Source organism: Crocodylus porosus, unplaced genomic scaffold, assembly GCF_001723895.1.
Source record: "Crocodylus porosus isolate Cpor-Errol unplaced genomic scaffold, CroPor_comp1, whole genome shotgun sequence".
Classification (NCBI taxonomy): Eukaryota; Metazoa; Chordata; order Crocodylia; family Crocodylidae; genus Crocodylus; species Crocodylus porosus.
The window spans coordinates 25,434,917-25,447,331 of NW_017728918.1; the positions used below are offsets into that span (position 1 = coordinate 25,434,917).

Sequence of the window (12,415 nt, forward strand, 5' to 3'; positions counted from 1 at the left end):
AAGTAAAGACCATTAGATAAGTGCAAGCAATTTTTCTCAAAGAAAAAAAAATTGGAACCATGCCCAAGAAAACTTCTTCTTTTTTTTCCTTTCTTGTTTTATTTTGCTTTCTATTTCATTCAGTCCTCATTTTGTACTTAGTCATTTTTGAAGCAAAATAAATTATCTACCGTCTGCTATGCTGGATAAAAGTCCTACCTAACATCTTCTTAGGACTATTAGAAAGTCGTTTTTCCTACTGACTACATGATGTGATGTCTCACCAGAAATTTGAGCTCATAGCTTCTGCATGTAAACATACCTTTCAATTACATTAAATGTGTAGAGCGAGTCATAACATTAGGGGTGAGAGGAAATGGAACTGCCAAAAGGAACTGCACTGGTGTTAGTGAAAGAGTGCGGCTGTCTTCACTCAGAAACACACACCAATCTGGCAATGGAATCTTATCCACTAACAGCTGAGGAATGATTGAGAAGGCATCCATTTGCGAGCAAAGCTTGAACAACAAGCCAGCATTTTCTTTGCAAACTGTCCAGAGTTTAATTAGAACTGACTTGCGCTGCTTGGATCACATTGTAGCAATCGCACAATAGAGGGATCACTCTTGGCACCTTTAATAAACTCTTCAAGAGACAGTTTACCTTGAAGGAAGAAAACAAAGTAAGTCAATCATGCTGCAAAAGTCAATGCGGCTTAAAACTAAAACCTCTTCATAGAATACTTAAGACCAAATAGCTTATTGCAATGCATTTGGGGTTGAATTCATTGCAGTGAAGAGGAGCTGAGCACTGAAATCCTACTCAAGCAATTAAACCTGCATACATTTCCACCCTCCCCTCCCCTCTGCCAAGTAATGTAATATTTTACTCTACATTTTATATTAAAAACACACGATCAAGGTAAAACAAGTACCACCTTCAATCATACATTACGCAGAACTGCATTATACAAAACTGAATTAAAATCATTCAGACAACATATAGTACACGTGAACACCTATACAAACTGTTTTAAAAAGGAGCTTGATTATAGGTGAGATTTTTAAAACCAAAAAACCCAGGGTCTTCATGCTATATGAACTGTTGCGATTCACTGGAACGTGATCATGGAAAGCAGGGCAGTGTGACTGAGTATCCCTTCCTGATGGACTATTTATCTCCTAAATTCTGCTGCACAGGGACACAGAAATGGGATATGCTGGGCAGAAAAGGGTAGAAAAATACTTGCTAAATAGGGTAAAGCGCATGAGCTGGGGCTAACTAGGGGAGGTGAATGTAAAAACCACGTAGAAGTCTGTGGCTCTGCTTGGCATTTGAAAACAAGCACTGCTTGCTGAGTATGAACAGTCACGAGTCAACACTGCTGCAGTGCACACTGCTGCATTTCTCTGTTCTGCTGTACTATTGAAGAGGCTGGCACTGCTGCTGTGATCTCACATGGGACCAAACCCAATGTGAACCAGAACGAATTCATAGCAAGTTCACTTGGGACCAAACCAAGTCCCCTTGGTTGTGGAGCTTCTGCTGAGATCAAAGCAAGTTCAGCTCACATGGCCTTTTGGGATCAGGTTCATGAACTCTTAGTTAAATAACGTTAGTGACAAGAGCATTTTTTCTATCCAGTATTTTGCATATGAGGTACTGGCAATGGTATAGTACACACAGATGCACACAAGGAAAGACATACACCACAAGGCAGTGTTTCTGAGCAATTAAACATTTTTTTTTTCTAGGATGACTTATTTGGCCAGACAATTCCCTCTGAGAGCCATTACATTGTCTCTTCGGCATAAGACAGGCAGGAGAGGGTGTGGCTAGATGCTACTGTATAAAAGGTTCCTAGGTTCAGAGAATTCTCTAACACTATTCTGTGTAAAATTGCATGCTGAATACTTTAATTCAAAGATCTGCTGGTGGACTGCTGTACAACGTTATTCTGGCATTCACACATCCATTCACTTGACCTTGTTATGGGGTATGGTATTTCATACAAGAGCTATACCCATCATTTTAATGCACAGAGGACAAAATACTGCCTGATGGCCACATCTGGCCTGCAGGTGCCATGATCTGGCCCGCGGGTGCCCACCAATTGATTATATCCCCACCCAGCCCACCCATTGTCTTTGCTCCCACCCTCCTGCACAGGAGGGCCACATCCAGCACGCACAACTTTGGGACAGGGCCGCTGCTGCCGCAGCTGAGGGGACCTGCTTGGTTTTCCCTGTTTCCAGCAGCTCCTCATGTCCCTGCTGCAGCATTGGCTTTGGGCAGTGGGTAGGGAAGCTGCAGCTGGGCAGGGGGCCAGGAGCACAGAGCCTGGGGCCTGCACCCAGTGGGGTAGCAGAAGTGCAGAGCTCAGGTAGGAAGGTTTTGGGTGTCTGGGGTGAGGAAGGGAGGGGGAGGCATGGGGATCCCCTGCACACAGCCCCCCCCCCACGGCGCATAGCCCCTGCCACCAGTGGTGGCAGCAGCAACAAGCAGCAGGCCCTTGGGGTGTTGGTGGCCTGCACAGGCACAGCCACTCAGTGGCACATGGCTCCAGTCAGTTCTAGGAGTTGCACACGGTGGCCAGGAGAGAAGCCAAGTCAGCCCACCCCTACTGCATGGGGTTCATGTGCAGCTGCCAGCACTTGTGCACCACCAAGGTTAATCCCAATGTGCTGGAGTGGCTGCCTTCCCTGCCCCCTGCCACCACGTGCAGCTTATGGGATTCTGCCAGAAGTGGTGGGGAGCCCCACTCTCTGCTTGCCAGCAAAGTCCCAAGAGCTGCACATGGTGGCAGGGAACAGGGAAGGCAGCTGGCTCCATTGCGCAGGGCTTCGTCCTGGTGGCATGTAAGTGCTGGGAGCTGTACATGAGCCCCATGTGATAGACATGGGCCAGCCTGGCTCCACTCCTTGCCACCACATGCAGCCCCTGAAACTGGCTGGAGCTGTGTGCCACCCAGCGGCTGCGCCTGTGCGGGCCACGAACACCCCGAGGCCTTGTTATCTGCAGCTGCTACCACCACTGACGGCAAGGGCTGCTGACACCATCGACAGCCATGGTGGGGTGTAGAGGGGGGTCCCCATAACCCACCTCCATCACCCCACAAACCCCATACCCACATTCCCCCACAACCCTCTCACATGCATACATAGCCACACCCTCCCAACGTACCCTACACCCCCCCACACAGCCACACCCCCTCACAAACCCCACACACATCACCCACATACATACCCCACATTCCACCATGCACACACACGTTCCCCCAAACACATCCCGCACACTATATACAAGAGTAATACTTTATTTTTGAGCTGTTATGCAATCACCTCTATATATACTATGCAAACACATAAGTCAGGACAAAAATATTTTTTGAAATAAAATTACTTTATGGTACCCACCCCCAAAATAAGTACTTCCAGGGGCAAGGGGAAAGACTTCAGGGGAGAGTGGGGGAAGAGGTCATTTTTCAGTCCCAAGATGGCAATCAGAAGACAGGCACCTGTCAAGGGGCAGGGCTACTGTTGCAGCTCTTGGCAGCTCACCAAAACTCATTAAGTGGCCGTCCGGCTGAAGTAATTGCCTGCCCCTGTTCTAGGGCCATTCTTCACCAACTTACATTGTTCCATCAGGACTCCCCCACATGTATATTTTGCCTTGAGTAGATTAACTCTTTGCAGAACACTATGTGCCATTAATCACATCATATAGAAGCAAAAGCCCTGATCAAACTATACCTGTACAATTTAAGTGATATTAGACCCTCAACTGAGATTTTTATGGTCACGTAAAACCAGAAGAATAAAAAAACCACATTCCTCTTGTGAGAGCAGTTTCATTATAGGTTAATTTTATTCCTTATGTTATACTCTCCAGCAGTTAGCACATCTTCGGCCCATATTGTATTTTTGGTTTTAATTGCTCTCTGCCTTTGGGTACAGTTATATTATTAACAGAAAAAGTCCATACATTAATAACACCATAAACCTTGTGCCCAGAATATCTGGGTTTCCTCACAGGATTAAAGCTGCATCTTTTATTGCACTCTATATTTACTACTGATTTTTGTAAAGCCTACTTTATTTTATTACACAAACTAGAAGCTCTAGCCACTGCATAAGATCTTGGATACGCTGTTTGCTCAGCATCACTTTTGCATACTGCCCTATACCGATCCAACAACCAATTTGTAGGAATACAGCTGGGCAGCATGGAGAACATCACCCTGCAGATAAGTCTGTGGAAGTAAAGGGATGTGGGGGGAGCAGATCGAGGCCCCAACAGTGAAGGAGGGAGAGGGACAAGGGCAGAGGCAGGGGCTGGTACAGGGCAGGGGACAGGACCCTAGGGTCAGGGCGGGGAGCGGGATGGAGCTGTGGGCGGCTTGAACATGGGGTCAGCATCCTGGCACTTAAAAATGGTGGCAGTGGTACTTGAACTAAAGCTCATCGAATGAATGGGGTAAGGGTGTAGGTGAGTTGCCTGTCACGGACTTGGGGCTCTTCGCTCTGGGAGCCGCATGCCAGCTGTGCTATGTCCCCTGCCCATCCAGCAGCTGGAGGAACAGCTCACCACTGCCACCGAATGGGTAGGGGGTGTGGTGCAGCCAGCGGGGGACTCCCAGGGTAAAGGCAGCAGAGTGAAGAGCCCTGAGCCTGCCGCGGATAGCCCACCTCTGCCCTCACTTCGCTCAGCTCTACTCTGGTTAAAGGTATCCCAGCACTTAAAAATGGGGGTGGGGAGTGCTTGAATTAAAGCTCATTTGATGAGCTTTAGTTCAAGTGCCCCCGCTGCCATTTTTAAGCGCTGAGACACCAATCCCCTGGACGAGCCTTCATTCTGCTCCCTCAGGGTCCTATTCACCACCCTGCCCCAACCCCCTGCTCCCTCCCTCACTGTGGGGGCCCTCGATCTCCTTGCCTCCCCCCCAAAATGCCCCTTCCCCTCCATGGGGAGGGGATTTACCTTTAGGGTACTGCTCTCCATACTGCTTGGCTGCATTCCTGGCTGGTGCATGTATGTGGTTGGGCACGTCTGCACAACATCTGGGGGCTCTGCCCACAAGGCATATTATATTTACCAGTGACATTATTGGCTACAGTGGACAAAAAAAGCCGATAGCCAATAACGTTAATTTTCCTTTTACTAGTGCTGATCTGATACAGCACCAATATAATCTGTGCACCTCTAGCTGCAAGCCCTCTACTTTGGAGGTACTAACTGACCGGCAGCCCCACTGGCTCTATTGCTAGAGCATCCAAAAGCTTTTCTGTGCAAAACAAATCCAATTGCTGGCTTGTAGAAACAAAGAAACAAGCAAATAAATAGAAGTGGCATTCGAGCACTTGGGTTAGGGCCAGATTTTCAATGGTACAAATTTTGCAAGCACAAACCACTATGAAGATCAGAAACAGAAACATTCTCCTGAGAGAATGGCACAAATGCAAGGATAAATCCTGCTCCTGTCACTCCTGTTACACCAGCAGCCTTACTGAAAGCTAGTGAGGACAGCAAGACTGCCTTTGGTTTGTCAAGCCCCTAGAGAGCATGAACTAGAGGATGCTGAACCCACAGAAGTTTCAGGACCATTTCATGCAAGATCATTTATGGGTCAAAGAGACTGCAAGAGAGGACAAGAGCAACTGTAAACAGAAAACTGCAAATAAGAACCCAGAAAGACAATAAGTTAGGTAGCAACCCTGGTTCTCTAAATAGGCAGCCGTATCTACTCAGGTTTGGGAGATTAAAACAGATTATATGAATAACAAATGAAACTATAAGCTGAGCTCTGACGGGTTTCAGTGGCAAGTGCTATTTAAACAGATGGCAATGGGTGGCAGCAGAAGAACTGGGTGGTTTTTTGAGTGAAAAAACAGGATCCCTGCTATGCAGGGAGAAAAGGAATGGTATGGACAGGTGTAGCAGAGGTAAGTACATTTAGGAAGCACAGCTGCATCCCTTTCCTTTGGCAAAACACAGTCCTTTCTGCACTGCAGCCCCTACCATGCTGTCCCCTTTAAGTTGAAAAAATGAATATATGAAACTAAAGATGAAGAGGTAAACATACTACTGTCCAGCCCGCTACAGTACTTTCATCTTCTTCTACCAGTCCCAACCCCATACACAGGATTCTTACTTTTTTAAAATGCCTCCTCTATTTTCAATTTTTTTGTGTTTATTTTCTCCATTGCTCACTCTTCATTTCACAAGCACCTTCCTCCAGATTCCCCTCCTACCTTGCTCCTGCCTCTACACAATATTCAGTGTGGGCTTTTGCCCCCTCCAACAAAACACAGTACTTGTCTATTCCAAGCCCAGCCACAATTAGACATGGGCCTCTCATGAAAAGGCAATGAAGAGAAGGGCAAATGGCCCTCATAAGCCAGCTGAATAGGCTCCAAACGACAACTAGGTACAGCCGAGCTGCCTGGAGTCAGACAACATACGAGTCCACATATGGAGGAGGCTGGGTTTGAGGCTATTCACAGACTATTTCACGCCAGGATTTTGTAGGTTTGCATACTGGGGAGAACACAAATGAGGTCAGTGACACCCTAAGTCTCGGGGCTCACACAAACTCAAGTAGTCTGCTACCAATTTCAGCAGCTGGGTCTGCACCAACAGAAAACATACAAGAGGGAAGGTGACAAGAACACAGCCCCGTGCTACTTTTTCTAAGAAGGGCCTGTAGAGCCCTGTTCAGCCCTAGCTTGCCAGTTTCCATAAACACAACTTATATCCACGCATGCTACTTTCCTTTGGGTGTGCAGGTAATGGACATGCCGACATCACACTGACAGACATTCATGGTGGGATAAGTGAAATGGAGGTTACCCTGAAAGTTATCTCAACTGTCATCAGCAATGCTAAATCTGAAAAATGGTATCATGCAATGCATGTTTACTTCCAAGACCTAATTAAGGACCCCTAGTGGGGATCATACCATCATTGTTTGTGTCCATCTGTCTGAAGATTTTGTCTGTTCGTTTTTCTGGAGTGGATTCGTCTTCTGGCATTTTCATTACCGATGACACCATTTTGTAGATTGCCTGAATATAAAAAAAAGTAATGAAAATTGAAAAGCTGTGAAGCACCAGGACTAAGAGAAGGAATTTAAGCCTGTAGCAATAAAAAGCCAGATGACCTTGGCTGCAGAACCTTATAAATCAAAACAAGAAAGAAGAATTACAAACTCAAATGTTTTTTTCAGGAATCATTCCTGGTTTAGAAAGCCAATATAATGGTCCTGTTGGACAGTCCAGCAATGAGTCAGCAACTAATAAGTTACCACACTAGAGGATGCCAGGGAAAAGTTGCAAGTGCACTTTTCCTTTTTGAAAGTGAGTTTGGAAGTGGCCATTAAACACACAGAGGTGCTTCCTACTGTGCAGTAATTGTTCAGCTATAGTGGGCTCGATAGTTTTGTTGGTAAGTGGACTGGGTTTTCACACTTATTTGGACCAGCTAGAGCCTGAAGGCCTATTTTTACCCATGTGTACTATGTTTTACTTATGAGGTAAACCACAGGCAGCGTTCCCTCGACACCTGCTCCTCACCCTGCTCTAGAACTACCACTTCCAGGGAAAGACGAGTTCACGCTCCACTCTCATGCCCCTCCTGACAACCGTTGCCAAACAGCTGACCAAGGCCAATCAAGCACTTGATTTTGTGGTCTGGAAAATTCTGCTAGAAACTGGATAGAAACATCTGTGGTCAATAACAAGGTGCCACACATTGGCAGTCACCACCCACCATGGCTGGAATCTGAATAGGTGACTGAATAGGTGCCCTACAGGTGAAAAGGTCCAGGATGCCATTACTAACCCTCTGCAGCTTCTTCTACCACCTGGGACTCAAAGGTGCTATACAGCACCTTCCCTTGTACAGCTCCAAATTGTAAAATCTATATGGCCTTTTACTCTAAGGCCAGGTACAGACATGACATGACACTTTTACTGGTGTAAGTGATCTGAAACCAGTTTATACCCAGAACAGAACAGAAGCTGGGACAAAAAAAACCCCACGGCCTCTATACCTGTAACAGAGCAGAAGAGTTCAGTACACAGATTGGTTTAAAAATGGCAGAACTCAGTGTAAGATTTGCACCCCATCAAAGGGTGAATGTGTGTTCTGGTCAGTACCAATTTAAACTATGCTGCTTATAGAAAACTGTGCAAGTTAGATCAATTCTGCCTCAGGCTTTTTGAATGTCTATACCTAGCCTGAAAGCACAGATGATCTCAAACCATACTTGGATTTTCAGAGGCTCTGGGGTTATTGCCTTATGACTCAAACCACTGGAAATCCTGGGGATACCAAAACTCTAATTTAGATTTTGATTCAAGTTTCAAACATCTCAGAAATGTTGGAAGGGAGAGAGGGGTAAGGGTAAGAAGAGAGGAAACTGGGTTTTCATTCAGGTCTTATTTCTACTCAGAATCTGTTCGGCTTTCAGAGCCATAATCCATTTACAGTCTGTGGTTAGAATTATTTTGTGTGGCCATGAAGAATGACATCGGGAAAAACTACACTGCAAACACAGCCTGGGACCCTTCTACTGGCTGCTGTGGCAACTTTTAAGGTGTGCCAGGAGCTAACTGAACAGTTTTTAGGGTGCAAAAGCAACCTAGATCAGAAGCCTCTAGCTCCAGATGGTTCAGAGGTAAAGAGAAGTTACAGCAAGATTCATTCAAAGATAAAAATTTTTTTTTTTTTTTTTTTTTTTTCTTTTTTTTTTTTTTTTACAATTATTGCATCTTCAGCGCTGTTCTGTGAGGGATTCTGACAGTTTTGAATATTTTTTATTCTGAATTGTAAAGCATAAAAAAATTTTTTTTTTTTTTTTTTTTGTAAAAAAAAAGGATTTCTCACCTGCACTATTTCTAGCATTTCACCACGGCTGATGTAACCATTGCCATCAAGATCATACATACTAAATGCCCATTTCAGTTTCTGTTCCAGCTTTCCCCGAGAGGTGACACTCAGAGCAATGATAAATTCCCTAAAGTCAATCGTCCCATCACCGTTGGTGTCGAATGTGCGGAAGACATGTTCTGCAAACTTCGACGCGTCACCATAAGGGAAAAAATTTGCATATATTTTTTTGAATTCGTCAACAGTCAAATGGCCAGTTGGGCAATCTTTTAGGAAGCCTTTGTACCACTCTTGTAGCTCATGGTCTGTGAATTCAGTGTTTTCCCGGAGATCTTGGAGTACTTCAGGTCGCAGCTTACTGTTCTGCTTCCCCATTCTGTTCTTGATTAAAATCTAGCAGCTGTAAAACAAAAGAATAAGCATGTCAACATTAGTGCTATGATTGGACTCCAAGTGTGAGTCGTGCCCCTAGATTTTAAGAAGGTAACATAGTGGAAAGATGCTATCAGCTCACAGACATACAACAAGTAAAAATATTTCAACAGCTGAAACCAACCCCACAGAGAGAATGGGTACACTTAAGGACTGGTTTGTGAAATAAGCATCTGGATACAATGTAAAGCTTAAAAACACCGATAAAACATTATCATGTTTCCCCATCTCCTCTCCCCTTTCATCCAAGCTCTCCCAGGAACTGAATCTGCCATTTAGTGGGAGAGAAAAGAGGAAGACAATTTGGGACAAACCCTTTTGGTCTGTCCCAGTACCATTCAGCACTCGGCTGTGTTCCTCCTTCCATATCTCCTCCTGTGCTCCATAGTGCACTTCCAGTCCCTGCCCACACTAACCAGCATAGGCAGCATCAGGGGTGTAAAAAAATACCACAGCACATAAATAATCCACATTTAAATAGCAAAAAGGCAGTCCAAGGCTAAAGAAATGCAACAGTGGCTCTCTGAACACCCCCTGGTGCAGCAGCATTATCCCCCTTTCCTGACACCATCACATCAGTACCAAAGCCTCCTGCCTTGGTTTAGCAGCAGACATACTGAGAGGGCAGGAACCAGGTCAAGGACTTGCAATGCTTTGAAAGTTGAGCTCCAGCAATTCACAGAGCATAAGCAGGATGAAACAACTGCATGGGGTGGGAGGGGAAAGAGGGCAGAAGCATCATAAAGAGGTCTGGGGTGGAAGAAGACCCCATGTTTAACAGGTTCACCCCATAAGACCTTTCCTTTCCTAATACCATTGGCAGCAGGAACAGCTGAGTCATCCAGGGAGAAGAAAATAAGCAAATGATTCAGATCTTTTAAAAACATTTTAATTCAATGTTCCCCAGTACTATAACAAATAAGCTTCTTAAAAGTATGGAATTGCAATGGGGCTAGCAAAGTGACAGCACAGTCCTTATGTGTACATTGGTCTGAAGAATTCAGAAGCTTTGACAGCCTGTTTAGGTTTTCAAACTGCAACTTTTACACAAGTGTTTCCAACAGCCACGTGCTGGCCAGCTTTTTCAGGAGTGTCCAACTGGGCAAAAAACATATGTCCTCTATTACAGCAGAGATGGTGCCATAGTATTACAATGGGTTTGGGGGCTCACTTACTAATTGCAGTGACGTGCAGGCACTGTTAAATTTCTTCAAACTGGTCAAACAGGTCAAAGTGAAAGATGCTTAAATGGTACTGCAGCCTGATGAAGGGTATTTATACCTAAAAGCTTGCAAAGAAGAATTTTTCCAACCATTTGAGTTGGTCTAATAAAAGATATCAGATTTACCCAAAGAACCTTGTCTGCCTAAATGGTTATGATGAACATTTCTTCTTTATCGTCCTTTGCCATTAGGATTCCCAGCCATACAAACCAAAAGAACTCAAGGCTAAGGAAACACATGCTTGAGGGACATAACTATGTAACAGTGAACTTACTGACATGCTGAATACCTCTCTTACAAGACAGGAGGTTCATTATGTGTGACAACAGCAGCTTTTAACAACTGAAGTTCTATGTAATGTTAGGCCTGTTTAATTTGTACTAATATAAAAAGCATACCAGAATACACGGCAAAGCTCTGTCACCAAGGTTTGCACAATCTGGAATCAGTTTCCTGATAGCTCAAAGGCCACAGCTCTATGTCGTGCAGCACTTAGTAGTCATTTAAGCCACTGCTAAATGAGTTAAAAGCTGGGTAACAGAACTTACACACAGAGCAGATAAACACATGTATACATACAGTACTGGACCCATACAACAATGGGAAAGAAGTAAAGCAGAACACTGAAATGTGATGAGACAAATATGGCAAGAAGATATACATCTGATAATAAGGACCGAACACTTCCAGGCAGCAAATGCCCAGCTAATGCATCAAAAATGTCCAGGATCAACAAGAAACAACAACAGAAAAAGCTGCAAAGCATCAGAGGATTATCTATAATCATATTCCATTTACTTTAGACATAGCCCCAGCAATTTAAAATCCACATCCTGTTCTGTGGCTGAATGCTTAGAAACAAACCCAAACAGCTGCTCCTTAATACAGCACATCAGGTTTAACAGAAAACTGCATTGATATTATTAGCTGCCCCGTTTTATATAAAAAAACCACAAACATTTTAGCCTGATAACTTATTGCTAGTCATTGTGTTGCACAGTTTAACATGGTTCCATTTGCTCCCAAAATGCTGAACAAATGCTATTGAAACAAGGTCTTTCCCAACCGTTAACACATCCCGGTGTCTTGGAGAAGATAGGGCTGTACACTACCAGGCTACGGACAGAAATTACAAAGAAAACAGTTTAAGTGATCAAAACCAGTTCAAATCTGTAACACATCACATGTTCAGTGCACTTAAATTGCTTTCAAAATGACTGAAACTGGTTTTAAAAAAACCTGGTTGGATGTAGTATCAGACAGAACAGAGTTAGGTCAAACCAGTTTATGAAATGTCTGTCCCAGACCCCTTCCCAGTTCAAGTTAACTCACAGTCCCCCAGCATCCCATGATGCTTTGCTGCCCTGGCTGTTCTGTCTGTGCCAGTGGAGCAGGCTTGGCTCTGCCCCTCCAATTCCCTAGCCAGAGCACTATCACTGCTCCAGCTGGCTGAGAGGGAGTTTGGGGGGGAAACCCAGATCCAAACCTCAGCAGGTGTCTGCCTGAAGCGGGAAAGCAGCCCCTGCCAGGCTTCTCCCCACTCAGAGAGGGGCTGCTTTGCCCTTGCCAGGCAGGCCCTGGCTGGGGTCCTGCGCAAGCCAGGGAGGGGGCTTAAGCCCTTCTCCCCCTCCACCTCGGTGAGCCAGCTGGGGCCGAGGCCTAGCCATGCCCCTCTGCTCAACCAAGGAAAAGCCTGGCTGGGGCTTCTCTCCTTCCCCCCTCCCCCGCCCCTCCATAGATTTCATAGACATTAGGGCTGGAAGGGACCTCGGGAGATCATCGAGTCCAGCTCCCTGCCCAAAGGGCAGGAAGTTAGCTGGGGTCATAGGATCCCAGCAAGATAAGCATCCAATTTACTCTTGAAGGTGTTCAATGTAGGTGCTTGAACCACC

The 12,415-nt window shown here is 45.2% G+C and overlaps 1 protein-coding gene across 1 annotated transcript in view; it reads right to left on the reverse strand.

Moving 5' to 3' along the window:
- Positions 1 to 383: 383 nt before the first annotated feature.
- HPCAL1 (hippocalcin like 1) overlaps positions 384 to 12,415 on the reverse strand; it is a 108,808-nt gene continuing 96,776 nt past the window's right edge. The window contains exons 3-5 of the mRNA XM_019537410.1: positions 8,866 to 9,268; positions 6,938 to 7,043; positions 384 to 642 (exon numbers count right to left, since the gene is read on the reverse strand). Of these exons, the coding sequence (XP_019392955.1) occupies positions 545 to 642; positions 6,938 to 7,043; positions 8,866 to 9,243 (582 nt within the window). The 5' untranslated portion in view covers positions 9,244 to 9,268 and the 3' untranslated portion in view covers positions 384 to 544. The remainder of the gene's footprint in view (positions 643 to 6,937; positions 7,044 to 8,865; positions 9,269 to 12,415) is intronic.